Source organism: Brienomyrus brachyistius, chromosome 8, assembly GCF_023856365.1.
Source record: "Brienomyrus brachyistius isolate T26 chromosome 8, BBRACH_0.4, whole genome shotgun sequence".
Lineage (NCBI taxonomy): Eukaryota > Metazoa > Chordata > Actinopteri > Osteoglossiformes > Mormyridae > Brienomyrus > Brienomyrus brachyistius.
The window spans coordinates 20260770-20277909 of NC_064540.1; the positions used below are offsets into that span (position 1 = coordinate 20260770).

Here is a 17140-nt window from a genome sequence, read left to right on the forward strand (position 1 = left end):
AGTGAAGTTGCTTGACAGAACAGAATCCCCTCTGTGAGAGACCGAGCTGCATCCATCCATTGTTTGTAACAGACAGCGGGACAGACTCGCCAGGCTGTACGAGCGACTGCACATTCCTTAGAGAGCGAGCGACTCGTGTATCTGCTGTGCTTTTTCTTATTTTCCACTATAATTTCCCGTTTGAGGGCAGTCGCTTTCCATTAAGGAAATCTTCCCTGCCACGTGAGCTGTCCAGGACTAGTGGCTGTTGATCAACTCGAGAGTGACAGAAGGAGAGTGCGATAGACGGGAAGGAGATTGTGGACCCCAAAGGGAGGGAAATTAGGTACAACTCAAGGGTGGCATTAAATTTTGCAACTTATGCCTCTTGCTAGAAAAGAAGGAAAGATTTGTTAGTTGTCACATGGGCGGTGTCTTACTGGTGCCGTGGGGGGATCTCTGTCCAGCCCCCTCCCCCTCCTCCCCCACTCCTCATTCAGCTGCCTCTCTTCCTGCTTTTCCCAGATAACACCCAGCTCGGACAGGACCAGGGGGCCAGGACCGTGCCGCGGATTTCTCGACACCCGTGTGGAGTTTTGCCTGTCTATCGGAGGATCCTTGTGGAGGCGGGACCCTGATCACAGTACCCAGCTGCCCTGGGAGGCATGGCTGGGCCCATTACACTAACCATGTCAAACAGTCTACCGGACTGCGACCTCAAACCCATTTACCCCACGGCTATGCAGGCCAAGGCCCAGACCTGGGACTCACCTGAGACGGCACCCACCAGCAAGGCAAGATCATCGGGGGACTTGAGGCTGTCTCGTAGCTTCTCCAAGTCGGACTCAGACTTACTGTGCTCACTCACCAGTGAGGAGGAGGAGTACACCTGCAACCCTGGGGAGAAGCGGCTAGAGAGGTCACCCTCCTACACCTCAGAATGGGATGAGGTGAGAGCTCTGGCCCCCCTGGGAGCAGAGGGCGGGGGGCACTGACAGTACATTTGAGAGAGGTGGAGAAGGAAGGTGGAGAGGCAGAGAAAGCGGATGTAGAGAGATGGTTTGGCAGGTTCAGCTGAAAAAGAGTCAAAAAAGAAAGACAGGAACAAACATGAAAGGAAGGATGCCAGAAAGGAAGAGGGTGTTTGAGAAAGAGTAAACTTGGGAAATTCAGGGGAACTTAATAAAGAAATTATCTTACCTTACTCACTTATTGATCTCCTGTGTCCCCCTTCCCAGAAACACTGTGATGTAGATGAGTCCCTCAGGTATGCAACTAAAGTATTTGAGTTTGCCCGCTGGCTGGTAATCTGGTTCTCCTCCGTGCACTTGGAGTTCACCAGACGGGCTGGTTTCTCGTTTCAGGCGTAGTCTAATTTGCTTCTCCTCAGCACCATTTCAGCTTCACGTGTCCCTTGGATTTTGACCACAGAGGAGAATCTGGATGTGAAGGCACTTAGAAAGCAGCGTATCTTACCTTTCTCACTGCTAAGTGAAGTTCATCTTGGCTTACGCATTGCAGCAATTTTAGCTAGTTAGTTGTGAAGTCCTGAGCTATGGACAAGTTTGAATTTTGGGAAGGAAATGCTCCCTCCCACCCACCCCACACACTTCCCACGTCTTGTTCAGAAGAATATGTTGTGCTTATAGCTCTGGAAAGTTCAAAGATGGTTGTGGAAGTCATTTTACAGCCGGAAGCTCTGACAGGAAACAAGGACTACCTAGTGGCAAAGATTAAGTATTGCTAATTTCTTTTAAAACACACTCATCTTTTCGGTAATCACATGCAGGTGGCTTGGTATTCACTGTCTAAGCAGAGAAGAAGCTGTTGAGTCAACCTAAAATTTCCTAGCTGTAATCCTGTGCTTGATGACACACCGCCCGCCCCTGGAATTCAAGCATGTGCCCTTTCACATCCATGATGTCATATTTGTATTTTCTTCTCTCGCTTTCTCCCGCTCGCCTGTGTGCTTCGTGTTTAAGGTATCTGGGCAGGCGTGAGCATATTTCTGGGTTATGCCACCTCTGACTCGACAGGCTGCTTACTGTTATGACATACCGTCTGTCCCTTGAGTTCGAAAGCAGCCAACCAGGAAGTGATGTCAATTTCCAAAGAAAAGGAAATGAAGGAGTGGCAGCGATTTAGTGCTTCTGAGAAGACACTATCTGATCCTGGGATTCTATGTACTGTATCTGTCTTTAAATAGGATCCATGTACTGGCCTCCATCTGGAACCTTCTGAACTTATTCCTGTGCTTTCAAGGATAGGCTCAAAGCCATTTTATTGCTTACCTCATGCTTTTACCTATTTATGCAACTGGATAATTTACTAGGTTAGGTTTAGGTTAATCTCCTTGGGCAAAACTACCAATAGCACAGGGATTCGAATGAGCAACCTTCAGGTAAGAAGAACTATAAAGGATGGTGGCTGACCGTAGCTGTGTCTAGCAGCAGACACAGTTGTGCCCCGCGTCCCCCCCACGCCCCCCCCAGGATCATGTTAAATGGGGGTGGGGTTATGTGTATACAGTGCCGATGGGTGGGGTTTCCTGTTCTCAGGGTCATCCTGTTTTGCAGTGCCGCACCGTCGGGATCTGCACGATTCAATAGCCCCCTCCTACCCCTCTCAGATTAACCCCAAGCCTCCCCCAGGGAAGACACACACCCTTGCGTTTGGCTTGCTCTCTCTCCTCACAGATCTGCTTATTTTGAGTCCTATACATGAACAGCCTGGACCATGTCTGAGCTATGAAGCATGTCCCCTAAAATAGGGTTTCCTGGCTTTTTGATGACTGGCCTATGTTGCGCAAAAATTCTACGGACCGCAGATTTATACACAAGTTGTAGGAAATGTTATCAACATTGGCTTGTTTGCTAACTGCTTACTAACCTTTTTGTGGGCGAGATGGTACTAGTGGTAAACTTGTGTAATTGGAGGGGGAGGGTGGTTACTGGCCATAAAATTCACAGAAAAGGTGGGTGGCTGAGTGGGGGGGGGGGGGCTGCCAGCAATCGAACGCCAGACCAGATGGAATAAGACTGGCCATTTCTATTTATTTCAGATGCGGTCAGAACCCGCAGGTATCAGAGCTTTTAAAAAAGGCGTCGACCATCTCTAACATATTCAATGCACTTCCTGGATCGGAGGCTCTTTCTTCAAACTTGACTGAGGCACATAATGAACTGTTTTTTCGAATGATAAAGCACATCTCTATAGCGATGCTTTAACCAATATTTTAACAATGCAGTGTTTTCGGTGGAAGGTGTATGTGGAAATAGTGTGGATGATTAATTACTTATTGGACTGTTGATGCAAAAGCTATGAATTCTGATTAGGATCACTAAGATGAATCGGGTCATTGAGAAATAAAAACCTTTCCAACTGGTAAAACATCCCCTAAGGAAGCCTGCATTCTTTTATTTATTTGTGTCATTTAATGGACAATATGCCTCCACTCCTACACAGGTGCAGTTAAATTAAAATGATTACATGCTATATAATTATGAACAAGCCTAATTACCAGGCTAAAATTTATAACTCATTTTCTATGCTTTCTGGTATTGAGGACGGCTGCTGCCTTGCTTTCTGTGCTTTCTGGTATCCAGGGAGGCTGCTGCCTCATTTTCTATGCTTTCTGGTATCCAGGGTGGCTGCTGCCTCATTTTCTGTGCTTTCTGCTATCCAGGGTGGCTGCTGCCTCATTTTCTGTGCTTTCTGGTATCCAGGGTGGCTGCTGCCTCATTTTCTGTGCTTTCTGGTATCCAGGGTGGCTGCTGCCTCATTTTCTGTGCTTTTTGGTATCCAGGGAGGCTGGTGCCTCATTTTCTGTGCTTTCTGGTATCCAGGGAGGCTGCTGCCTCATTTTCTGTGCTTTCTGGTATCCAGGGAGGCTGCTGCCTCATTTTCTATGCTTTCTGGTATCGAGGATGGCTGCTGCCTCATTTTCTGTGCTTTCTGGTATCCATGGAGGCTGCTGCCTCATTTTCTGTGCTTTCTGGTATCCAGGGAGGCTGCTGCCTCATTTTCTATGCTTTCTGGTATCGAGGACGGCTGCTGCCTCATTTTCTGTGCTTTCTGGTATCCAGGGAGGCTGCTGCCTCATTTTCTGTGCTTTCTGGTATCCAGGGAGGCTGCTGCCTCATTTTCTATGCTTTCTGGTATCGAGGACGGCTGCTGCCTCATTTTCTGTGCTTTCTGGTATCCAGGGTGGCTGCTGCCTCATTTTCTGTGCTTTTTGGTATCCAGGGAGGCTGCTGCCTCATTTTCTGTGCTTTCTGGTATCCAGGGTGGCTGCTGCCTCATTTTCTGTGCTTTCTGGTATCGAGGACGGCTGCTGCCTCATTTTCTGTGCTTTCTGGTATCCAGGGAGGCTGCAGCCTCATTTTCTGTGGTTTCCGGTATCCAGGGAGGCTGCTGCCTCATTTTCTATGCTTTCTGGTATCGAGGACGGCTGCTGCCTCATTTTCTGTGCTTTCTGGTATCCAGGGAGGCTGCTGCCTCATTTTCTGTGCTTTCTGGTATCCAGGGAGGCTGCTGCCTCATTTTCTGTGCTTTCTGGTATCCAGGGTGGCTGCTGCCTCATTTTCTGTGCTTTTTGGTATCCAGGGAGGCTGCTGCCTCATTTTCTGTGCTTTTTGGTATCCAGGGTGGCTGCTGCCTCATTTTCTGTGCTTTTTGGTATCCAGGGAGGCTGCTGCCTCATTTTCTGTGCTTTCTGGTATCCAGGGTGGCTGCTGCCTCATTTTCTGTGCTTTCTGGTATCGAGGACGGCTGCTGCCTCATTTTCTGTGCTTTCTGGTATCCAGGGAGGCTGCAGCCTCATTTTCTGTGGTTTCCGGTATCCAGGGAGGCTGCTGCCTCATTTTCTATGCTTTCTGGTATCGAGGACGGCTGCTGCCTCATTTTCTGTGCTTTCTGGTATCCAGGGAGGCTGCTGCCTCATTTTCTGTGCTTTCTGGTATCCAGGGAGGCTGCTGCCTCATTTTCTGTGCTTTCTGGTATCCAGGGTGGCTGCTGCCTCATTTTCTGTGCTTTTTGGTATCCAGGGAGGCTGCTGCCTCATTTTCTGTGCTTTCTGGTATCCAGGGTGGCTGCTGCCTCATTTTCTATGCTTTCTGGTATCCAGGGAGGCTGCTGCCTCATTTTCTGTGGTTTCCGGTATCCAGGGAGTCTGCTGCCTCATTTTCTGTTCTTTATAGTAAAGACTTTAGCCTCATTACTACCCTGCAGTGGAAAAGTGGTTATAGTAGATGGATGTTAAATGTTAAATGTTAAATTAACTGAATTAAGACTGACTCTCTTTTTATCTTGAAAACTTTATAGCTGAAATCAAGCTGTTGCCCTCCCTGTTTACTGATGTCGATGACCTTTCACGAGGCTCTTATCACGAATGCCTAATTTGAACACACATTTTCTGTATGAGAACCTTTCTGTCTGGCCTTCTGGGTAAATCAGAGATTAATTTACATTTTGTCTACGGCTCGTTTTCTGAACACAGTCGGCTTGCATTAAAATTCATAGGTAATTTAGCTTGTCCGTTCTCTACTCCTCTGGGGATTCAGATGAGGTCACTGTTCAAATTTTGTGTGCAGCTGCAGAATGGGCAAGTTAGCAGTCTATGACAGCGATCTGACAGGCCTTATGGGCCAACATGGACTTGCTTTTGTATCACCTACTTTTTCCCGGTTTGACATAGGATGTGGTTATATGGAACAGACTGTGTTTACAGAACACTGAATCAGTTCACAGAGAACAGACCGTGTTTGCAAAACACAGAAAGCATTCACAGAGAACCGACTGCCTTTACAAAGCAGCAAACATGCTAAGACACAATGGACTGGGTTAATGGAAAGATGGCTGCGTTTAGAAACAGCAGGCTGTGTTTGTAGCGTATGGGCTATGTTTACAGATCTCCAAACGCACTTACAGTTAGCAGGCTAGACTGTGTTTACCGATCACCAAACATGATTGAAGACAATAACACAAGTTTCCAGAATTCTGAACACGTTCAGAAACAGTGGACCGTGTTTACAGAATGCTGACATCATAACAGAGAGTGTACTGTGTCTTCGGAATGCCAAGTAGGTTAACAGGTAGTGGACTGTGTTTTAACAGTGATGAATGTGTTCCAATGCCGTATTGTGTTTAGAGAATGCTGAACGTGGTCAGAGACAGACCTTTTACAGAGCACCAAACTTATTCAGAGACACAGCCCGCAATGCTGAATGCATTCACAGAGAATGGATTATGTTTACAGAATGTCGAATGTTTTCACAGAGGATGGACTGTGTTTACAGAATGCTGAATGCATTCACAGAGATTGGATTATGTTAACAGAATGCTGAATGCATTCACAGAGATTGGATTATGTTAACAGAATGCTGAATGCATTCACAGAGATTTGGTTGTGTTTACAGAATGCTGAAAGCATTAACAGAGGATGGACTGTGTTTACAGAAAGTCAAATGCATTCACAGAGAATGGACTGTGTTTACAGAGAGTCAAATGCATTCACAGAGAATGGACTGTGTTTACAGAATACTGTATGCATTCACAGAGAATGGACTGTGTTTACAGAGAGTCAAATGCATTCACAGAGAATGGACTGTGTTTACAGAGAGTCAAATGCATTCACAGAGAATGGACTGTGTTTACAGAAAGTCAAAAGCATTCACAGAGAGTGGACTGTGTTTACAGAATACTGAAGGCAGAATTGAGAACAGATTCAAATCACTTCAGCTATGTTCCAAAATACTGCAGCCACCAGATGCACTGCCCTCTATTCCTTGTCACCTGCTGATTATTGGCCTTCAGGAAGGTAGCTGCATATATCAGTCTGTTTAACCCTAGTCTTGTAAGGCCACGGTGTATGAAAGCCAAACAAAGCCAAACAGGGCCAAGCACAGTGTGTGCCAGCCGTCAACTAGGGAGATTTTATGAAACACATCATCGTTTCCCTCTAAATGTGGAAATAAAATCACAGCCACTTTAGATAATTTCTCTAAGTGCCTGTATACTTAGGACAGATTGTCTTTAACTTATTTAGCAAGATCCAGCTTTTTTTTTGCAAAAAGTTGTCTAAAGAGGACATGCACAGCGCATTCCAGAGTGTGTAGAGCTCGGTGCAGTGTTGCGTTCCCTGCCAGCACACACAGCCTCAGCAGGTTAACTCCCAGCTGTGCTGATTGGTTTTGCTAACTGCAGGTCTTGGGAGACGCTGGGAGTCTAGTTGCTTTGGAAAACCAGGGCCTTGTAAACTTGTTTATTTTCCTTCATGCGCCGTCCTTGGAGATACCATCCGTTAAAAAATAGAACAAATGTATTTATAATTGTATAACTGTGTAATTTCTTTTGTACTTCTTTCTCAGCAATCCCATATCAGTCTTGGCAATGCGTAACGTAATCATCGTTCTGTTCCGCTCCATTTTTTGGGAGGAGGCTCTAGTGCCAGGAATCACTGACTGTTTTTGTTGCAGATGTATGCATCTGTACAGTGAAGAAGCACATAATTTAACACACTGTTATATTGGGGGTTGGGCTGTCTGGACCAGGGGCCAGCTCAAGGGATGCGGAAGACTCCTTCACCTGTGCCTTATCGCCTCTGCTGATGGAGGGAGTGTCACAGGACACTGCTGTTGTCCCCTATGCCTCAATTCTCAGATATCTGTCTGAGGTGTGTGTTCATCCACCCATCCATCCTTCGCAGTGTCTCCTGTCATGGCTTCCATGTATGCCATGCCGTAAGAGGGCACTCTGTACTCCTCACAGGCCACTAGCCTGTCTCCAAGGCCACAAGCACATGTCTAGGCCCCTCTGTGTTTGTAGGTTCTCGGACAGGGACGTCATGTTTGATTGGCTGTTCAGGCTTGCCGCATTCTCTCTCTCACAAACAGACACAGACACTCACAAACACACAAACCTGTACTTATATCTTAGTGGGAACCGTCCATTCATTTCTATGGGCAAAACCCTAATCCCAACAATGACACCCTTAACCCCTACCCAGCCCTAACCTTAACCACAAGTAACCAAACAAAATACTATTTTTTATTGCAGTCACAGATTTTTCTAAAATTGAATTTCCCCTTGTGAGGCCCAAAAAAAAGGTCCCCATAATGTCAAAATGACTGGTTTTCAGCACATTATGGGGACATTGGTCCCCACAATGTAATGTATATCTGACCCCCACACACATGCACACAAGCACACACAAGCACAATGGACTGCATTGTACTGCAGAACAAAGCTGCCTCATGACTTGCAAATACAGCCCCCCCACAACACCCCACCCCCCAACCCAAGTAATGGACCTGCTTGTACCACTTTGCAAAGGACGATAAATTACCTGCAAAAAGGTGTGTATGTGTGTGTGTGTGTGTGTGTGTGGGGGGGGGGGGGGTGGCACAGATAGTTGAGGGGAAAAGAATGGGGGACTCATAAACAGACTGGAACATGGGTCCGCTGTGACAACTGACCACACAGCAAGATGTCATTATCTCAGCTAAAATGTCATTTTTAGTGCTGAATTGTGGAAAAACCCAAGACTTCAGCCTCTTAGGGCTGGTGTGTGAGTCACTGTACCTGCTACGCTACCTTTAGCAGCGCTAGTAAAGCGTCACATGAACTGTGACTTCACTGCACCACTCTGGGTCCCAGTGATCCCGCTGCCTGCACAAAGGTAGCTGTCAGAGCCCAGGCTGCATACTCCCCACTGATGTGCTGCCTGCATCTGTGCAGCACTTCCTGTTCTTGTTGTCCCTCCAAGTAATAGACCAATTTCTTCAGCAAAACCTTATTACGTTCTGACAAAGCCTCGTCTATGGCCTTATATGGCAAATGGATCTTTGTTTAGGCTTCAGTGGGATGGGTTCCTCTTTATCAAATCCCAGCAGATGAGACACCCGTGATGTTTGAGTCACTATTTTAGTATTCTGCCAAGTCTGAGTGGCTCAGTGACTATCACCTGACCCCTCCAGGGTTACAGGTTCGAATGGCACCTCTTCTCTGTGTGAAGTTTGCATGTTCTCCCTGTGTCGAGAGAGTGTCCTCCCACAGACTAAAGACATGTCGTCAGGCTGACTTTGAATTTCCCAGTTTGTATTTGTGTGCCCTGCGATGGACGGCCCTCTTGTCTGGGGTGGAACCCATCCTTGTGTCCTACACTGTCTGGATAGGCTGTCTGGAATAGTGCCTCTGACCATGATAAGTGGTTGGAAGATCGACAGGTCATTAGACCTATTTGTTTAACCCTCTGGAGTCGACGGCATCGTCGGTGATGCTGCGTATCTTTCTCGTGTATTTCAGTTCATAACTCGCTGAAACCTTATTGTAGAAACATGAAAAAAAAAACACTGACTAAATCCGTAATCTCTCCTTTTCAAAACGTCAGTTTTCAGAAGTATTGAAGTTTTTGAAATTAGGTTACATGGGCAAAAAAGTAAACTTACTGTCACCTTACTTTGTTTTACCTGCTTCAGGGCATGTAGTGCCGCCCTCACATGAAGATCGCTATTCGCATTCTAAATAGCTGCATTTCCGCGTATTCATTATTTCGTAAATAAATTCGTATCAATTTATTTGCCATGAAGTTTATGATATTGAATGAAATGTGTGACCATGCCCCAGTCAGTAACAGTGTGTTCCCTACCTCTAGACCCCAGAGGTTTAACAGAATCCACCTGTGTCACGCACAAACATGCTGATGACATGGTGTGATTTATCTAGAGAATTAATATTGTGTAGGTTAGCCCCCCCCCACCCCCATCTCTTTGAGACTTGCTGCCGTTTGACTCCTATTTAAACATTCTTGTATTTCAAAGATCTCATTATGAAGAACCTTGAAAAACTAGCGCAGGTCAAAGTTATTATGTTCTTAGAAAATATGAAGATCCTGGTCACCATACATTGACATTCCAGTACCGTCCCTGGAGAGTTTTAATTTACATTATTCTCTTTTATGCACCAGTATTTGCCTTATTGAAATTCCGTATTCAGACGAGCCTCAGAACTCTACACACTTCTCATAGGACGCTGTGACCCAGGTGGTCCCCTTTAGATACAGAGTGATGCTGAAAATGGTAATTTAGCGCTGTGCCGTCTGCCTGGAGGGCGGTGTGTTTGCTGATGCATGAGGACAAGCAGTCAATCTCAGTCAGTGATGTAAAGAAATCAGGCCTTTGGCTGTCAGTGTAACCGGGTTAATGTAGTCAGCGGGATGCATGAGGTCACTGCTGGGGGTTATGCAGTACTCCGGAAGAGCTTTGAAATGCATTTCATCTCTGTAGTATATCACTGCCGGGTGTTTGATCCATGCGGCATCTCTGATTTCTGCAGTGTGTTTAGTCACTGCAGTGTGTTCGATCCATGTGGCATCTTTGATTTCTGCAGTGTGTTTAGTCAGTGCAGTGTGTTTGATCCATACAGCGTCTCTAATTTCTGCAGTGTGTTTAGTCAGTGCAGTGTGTTTGATCCATACAGCATCTCTGATTTCTGTAGTGTGTTTGGTCACTAAAGTGTGTTTGATTCATGTAGCATTTCTGATTTCTGTAGTGTGTTTGGTCACTAAAGTGTGTTTGATTCATGTAGCATTTCTGATTTTTGCAGTTTGGTTAGTGACTTCAGTGTGTTTGATCCATGTACCGTCTGTTATTTCCATAATGTTGCAGAATCATAGGATGAAGTTTTTTTCTTTTTTTTTACTGTAGCAAAATGAAGGTTGATTGTGACTGATTGTGGTTGATTCATTCAATGAAACTGACTGTGGTTGAGTCACATAATGAAGCTTACTGTTGTGCTGTAGCAGAATGAAGATGACTGGTTGATTCATATAATGAAGCTGACTGGTTGAATTACATAATCAAGCTGACTGTCATACTGTAGCACAATGAAGCTGACTGTGGTTGATTCACAGAATGAAGCTGACTGTGGTTGATTCACAGAATGAAGCTGACTGCGATTGATTCACATAATGAAGCTGACTGTGGTTGAATTACATAATGAAGCTGACTGTAGTTGAATTACATGATGAAGCAGACTGTTAAACTATTGCAGAATGAAGTGGATTGTTGTCGATTCATATAATGAAGCTGGTTGTGGTTGAGTTACATAATGAAGGTGACTCGCGCTGTAGCAGAATGAAGCTGACTGTGGCTGATTCACATAATGAAGCTGACTATTATGTGGCAGCAGAATGAAGCTGAACTAAATTTAACAGTGAAGCACATCAGAATTAAGAGGATTTGGATCACAAAATAACCTTGGTTTTGCTTAGGTTACAGATTGAAGGTGATTATTGCCAGTTTGTCAAATGAAGCTGGTTAATATAAGGCAGCAGAGTCCAGGCTTTAATGCAGTATGACCTCAGAAGGAAGTGGATTATCCCTGGGCATCCAAGCGAAACGCCCTGTATCTGGCAGCCAGCCAGCATCATTTGATCAGCCGGGCGGCTGCATTGCTGACTCTGCTGATTAGTATTCTGCCCCCCCCCCTCCCTTGCCCACCTCGCTCGCAGTGCTGCAAACTGGATGCATCCCAGGTACCTGGCCAGAGAGTTCTCTCCGACCCCGTCCGAGAAAATCCAATGAGGCTCTAAATGGTCGATGAGATCCTGGAGAGTGACATCACATGCAGATGGATGGGAGGGGTGGCACTGGGTCAATCTCTTCTTTAGCTAAGTTCAAGGCTATTGAGCTACACAATTTGATGCATTCTGGGGTGGGTTAGTAAGAAGAAGGACTAGTCCCTCTATCAAGCATAAAATAAAGGGGCACCCCCAGCCCCCCCATGCCTGCCCAAGTGTTTCACCCTTGTCCCAGATTTAGCTACAGGACTTATGTGTTCCAGATCTTCACTGGCCTCTTCTGCCTCTGTCATTTTGGAAAACAGAAACCCCACTGATTTTGTCACCAATATTCACAGACCTTGGATGAGTCGTTGCTCCCATAGTGCTGTTGGGTTTTTAATCAGAGTCCGTCTGGCAGGATCACTCCCTGCCTTGTCCCGTTCTGCTCAGTGTTTCCCTGTTCGTCCAGCAGGTGCTGCTGGCCATCCCATTCTTCCCTCTGAGTTCCTTTAGGTGTTGTGCCTTTCACAGGTGTGTTTTGCCTTGCTTCTCAGGCTGCTCCATGGCTGAATGGGCTGAGCATGTGGCTGACATCTGTGAATCCCCACTATCATGGGTTGACATTTAGTATTGTTTCCCTCATGTTAATTATCTTCTTGTGTACATGTATTTCGGTACTGATCTCTGCTTCGGTATCTTTGTTCTTGGTTAGTTCTGCTTGTGTCTAGTTTTATAATCATGTCCCATTTCCACTGTCTTCGAAGTACCTCCTAGTGGTTCAGTCCTTAGTGCCTATTTACTGTATGACCCTTGCCTGTTCTTTGTGGCTCCTAATCCCTAGTGTTTCAGTTAAGTGTTAATGATCCACACCTGTACCTTCTTCATCACCTTCTTCTTGGCGGAAATATGCCTGCCCTTGTCTTGTTCCTCTGCTGCTTATCGTATCCCCCACTTCTGCTTGCCTGTGTTTCCATTAGACGTTACCCACACCGTTCTAAGTCCACGTGTTTTCCTCTGCGTTTCCTTGTGTTTAGTTGAAGTCTTTGTGAGTTCTAGTATTATTTACCAACCTTTGTTTAGACACCTCTTGGTCCTGTTTGTTTCAAGTAGCTTTGAGTTCAGTTTAAAAACAAAGTTCCCTGTGTTTGTTGGCTGCATTGTGGGTCATAGCCCAGCGTGCCCCATCTTGACATTGTGGCACCAAGCGGTGTTCCGCGTTGGCGCGTTCCAAATGAAAGTGCTGTCGGTTCATTCGCCGTGTAATAAATCAGATGCCAGGCCCCAGGGTTATGATGCGCCTAATAGCCAAGATGTTATGATGATTTACTGCATGAATCAAAACAAACAGATTAATGTATGTATTGGAATAGGGGGTATTTCAACTTCGCATCGACATTAAGGGTCAGTCCTGCCTGGATCATTCTGAATTAGCATTGGCAAGTAACTGCAGATCACCCACAAATCGGCAGTGTTATTTAATTAAGTTTTCTAGGAACTGGCTTCTTGTTTCCGCTGTCGTGCGTCAGGTGAGTCACCCGAGAGCCTCCGTGAGGATGTGCTGATGTTTGCTCCATAGTGCCGTCATCAGCAGTCAGGTTCCGGTGCTCAGAATTCCGGGAACAATTGGTATGTAAACAACATGCGGAAGCCCTCTGATCTTTCTCTGTATGAATATTTTCAGCAGTATAATGTGAGAAACAGTTTCAGTCCATTTTTCTTTTTAATTTTAGATTAAAATAGAGCATAAATGGCTGTAGGCTCTGACTACTATGGTGTTTAGCAAAGCGACTTTACTCTCAGCGGTAAACATTACGCTGTAGCGAAGTAACAGAAATATACAGAAATGGTCAACATTCTGCCTGTCAGTAGCCTTGACCTGTATCCTGTATCCACCAAAACTCACAGTTGACAGAGAGTTTGTGCCAAGTCCTGCACTTAAGAGCAGAGAGAGGCTGAAAACTACAGACCTTGAGGGATTTTATATGTTTATCATCTTCCATGACCTTCTGCTTTACCTTCTTAGATTGACAAAATCATGGACCTGATTGGGGCTGGAATCGAATTCTCCAAAGAGGTGTCACCCACCACTGCGGGTAAGTTGGTTTGGTGTCTCATTCACTTTTATGGGAAAAATGCTAACGCTAACTATGACAACTTTAACCCCAACCCTGTCCTAACCATAACCATAAGTAACCAAGCAAAATACAATGTATAGTATATAGTTTTGGCATTTTTAGTTTTTTCATAGCAGTCACTGAGTTTTCCCAGAATTAATATCCCAGGAAACTGGTCCCCATAAGGGAAAAAAAACGGATATTTATCACGTTATGGGGACATTGTGTCCCCATAAGGATAGGTATACCTGCTTGCAGACACACACATGCAGACACACACACACAGATGCACACATGTTTGTATTCATATGTTTGTGGGGACAGCCTTTTAATTTCTATGGGAAAAACCGTAATCCCATTATATATATATATATATATATATATATATATATATATATGTATATATAGAGGTGCTGGGGGCAAGCCCTCCCTGATGAATGAGTGTGTTGTGTGTAGGGGGGTGTGCATCTGGTGTGCATATATATATATATATATATATATATATATATATATATATATATATATATATATATATATGCACTTTTCTCTCTTACGCACGCAGAGGGAACACTGCAGGGTGAGTCATATTCCGTCATATTCCACCACAAACACTCCCAGAAATATCTACACCTCTGGATGATAACAGATGTCCCAGGAACTCCTGGAATGTCACAATATGAAAGATCAGGATGATTGGTGGTGATCATGCAAAAAGACACCAAACGCCCAATCTTTTCGGCTACGGCAGGTAAATCAGTTTAGCTAATTGGTGTATTTCAGCTCTCAGTGGTACCTTTTAATTTCCTATATTGGGCATATTTTTGCAGTAATTCTAGTTGACTCACTTTTCACCTTCATTTAAATCAACCCATTACTTTTGTTTGACTATGTGACTCTAGCTGACACACTTGATATTAAAATGTTTATTATGTACTGAATATGAGAAAGTGTAGATTTGTGTTTTTCTGTAATGTGTATTTTTCTTTATTTCAGAATAGGAAAAGGAAACATTGTATCCATTTAGCTGACTAGGAATGGGTAGATTAATAAAAAAAGTATACATCAACAAGCCAAAACATTACGACCACGCACAGGTAAAGTGAATAATGTTCACATAAAAACAGTGCATGTTCAGACCTGGGATGTAGCAGATGGTAAGCTAACACTTGGTACTCATAGTCGTTGAATGCATTTTGAAGAAATGGGCAGGGATGAATATCTGAGTGATTTTGACAAGAACTACTGTAATTTGTTATAAAGAGAAGACTGGGTAAGACCATCTGTGAAACAACAAGGCTTGTTAGGTGCTAACGGTCAGCCATGGAGAGTACCTACCAACAGCGCTTTGAAGAGGGAAAACCACGAACCACCAACAGGGTTTTGGACACCAAGATGCAAGATCTGACTGAAGGGTATCCCATCTGCTACAACCCAGCAGAAGGGCACAAACGGGAGATAATTTTGATGATGATCATGGGAATGATGTGACAAGATGACACATGGTGCATGGAACCCTGTGGCATATGGGGTTGGACTTGTTGACTTGTTGGTCTAACACAGGGGTGGCCAATCTTATCCACAAAGGGCCGGTGTGTATATGGGTTTTCGCTGCGACTCCCTAATTAGATTACTAATCAGAGGACTGATTGACTGAAGAGTCCTCACACCTGGGTTTGAACAGCTGACATACAGGTTACCCCAAAAACCCGCATACAAACCAGCCCTTTGTGGATAAAATTGGCCACCCCTAGTCTAACACTTCCCATAGATGCTCAACATGTACCTGAAACTTCCACATCATACAACAAAACAAGATTCACCCAAGTGACTTTCTTCCATTGCTCCAAAGTCCAGTCCAAACGCTTGAATCACCATCGTAGGTGCTTTCGATAGTGGACAGGGGTTAACATAGGCACTCTGACTGGTCTGTGGCCAAATAGCTCTATATTCAGAGGTGATCAGATTAGCCTTACTGTTGGTTTCTGCCAGAGGAGGCCATTGTTCACATCCCACATTGATGTGGCTTCATGGTTTTCCCCTCCTCTGACCACTATCAGTGGTTGCTCACCACGGTTGACCACAATCACTCCACAAGCCATGCCGTTATTTGAGATGTTTTGATCCAGTTGTTTAGCCATGATGATTTGGGCCTTGTCAAAGTCACTCAGATCTTCACCCCTTCCCATTTTTGCTGTATTCAACATGTCGACTGAGGGAACGTGATGTTAGATTACTGTCTAATATATTCCACGCTTTGACATACACCATTTTCACAAGATCGTCAACATTGTTCGCTTTGCAGTGGTGTGGTCATAATGCTTTGGTTCATTGCTTCAAATTCCTGTCTTGTTTTCATTGGGTTGCCTTCCTGTCATTGGGTTCATTGTGAATGCAGTTCTGAAAACTACCCATATTTTCTAGTGTGCAGAGTACACGGAACAGTCATTATTTTTACTTTACCTGACAGTCTATCAAGTTTAAATTATAGATCTTGCTGAAATTGTGCTGAATCATTCAGTCGTGTATTTATGTCTGGTTTATGCTCAGGCTTTGATGTACGGCTGCGAAATATTCATGCTCCTTCCTCAGTTTTCGGGCCCTCAGCTCTTGAATGTTTCAGCTGCTACTTGATCGTAAGAATTAAATGAAATCAATAACCCAGTAATCCATTGAATTAATTGGGCATATTTTTAGGTCGTTGGTTGCTTATGTAGAAAACCACACCACACCGAGGCGTACCCCCCCACTGTTACATCTGCCTGCCCTCTGTCTGTAACTTTGCTGGCCTCTCGTTACTGCCTCCTACTGCCAGCGTGGTCTAAAAGCCTAGTGATAATGAGGCTGTGGAGGCTCTTGACTTTCTGCACTCTGTAAGTGCAGCTTTGTGCCTGCAAGCATCCTTTTCCTGTTCTTCAGTCGCTGCTTGTTCTGGGTTGAATGTCTTGTGCCTCCTTTTGGACATAGCAGTGGTTGACTTTCTTTTTTTGCATCACATATAAAGTATAGTATGGCAGTAAATGGTAGTAGTGCAGTCAGCTGATAGAATTTATGTTTACCTTGAGCGGTGTGAAAAATTTTCTTTTGGAAAGGTCACGCAAGGTCACGCAATACTGATTCTCATCAGCGCGTTGTTCTTATTTAGACTGTGAACCAGAGGTGAAGAACATGCAGCGATTGTGAGACTCTTCCCTGTAAAGATACCCCTGTGAGATGCCCTTGATGCTTCCTGGTCATTCACACGCACTGCATGCTGCACTGGATTCCTCTGTCTCAGCATCTGTAAACCGTCTTTGCATTCCCCAGCATCACAGTGCCATGGTCTTAGTGTCATCAAATTCTTAACATTTCAGTCTCAGTCTTACAGTCTCACAGTCTCAGTCTTGCAGTTTTGTATGCTCGCAGTGTCAGTTACATGATCTCGCTGTCTCCGTTTCTCAGTGTCACAGTTACAGTCTGACAGCCGGACAGAATATGAGTCTCATAGCCT

At 44.8% G+C, this 17140-nt stretch overlaps 1 protein-coding gene across 3 annotated transcripts in view; it reads left to right on the top strand.

The window, feature by feature from the left end:
• The first annotated feature begins 644 nt into the window (after positions 1-644).
• Positions 645-17140, top strand: part of anks1ab (ankyrin repeat and sterile alpha motif domain containing 1Ab) — a 42978-nt gene continuing 26482 nt past the window's right edge. For all 3 annotated transcript variants that reach the window (XM_049023986.1, XM_049023987.1, XM_049023988.1), the window contains exons 1-2: positions 645-929; positions 13563-13632. In XM_049023986.1, coding sequence (XP_048879943.1) covers positions 645-929; positions 13563-13632 — 355 coding nt within the window. The remainder of the gene's footprint in view (positions 930-13562; positions 13633-17140) is intronic.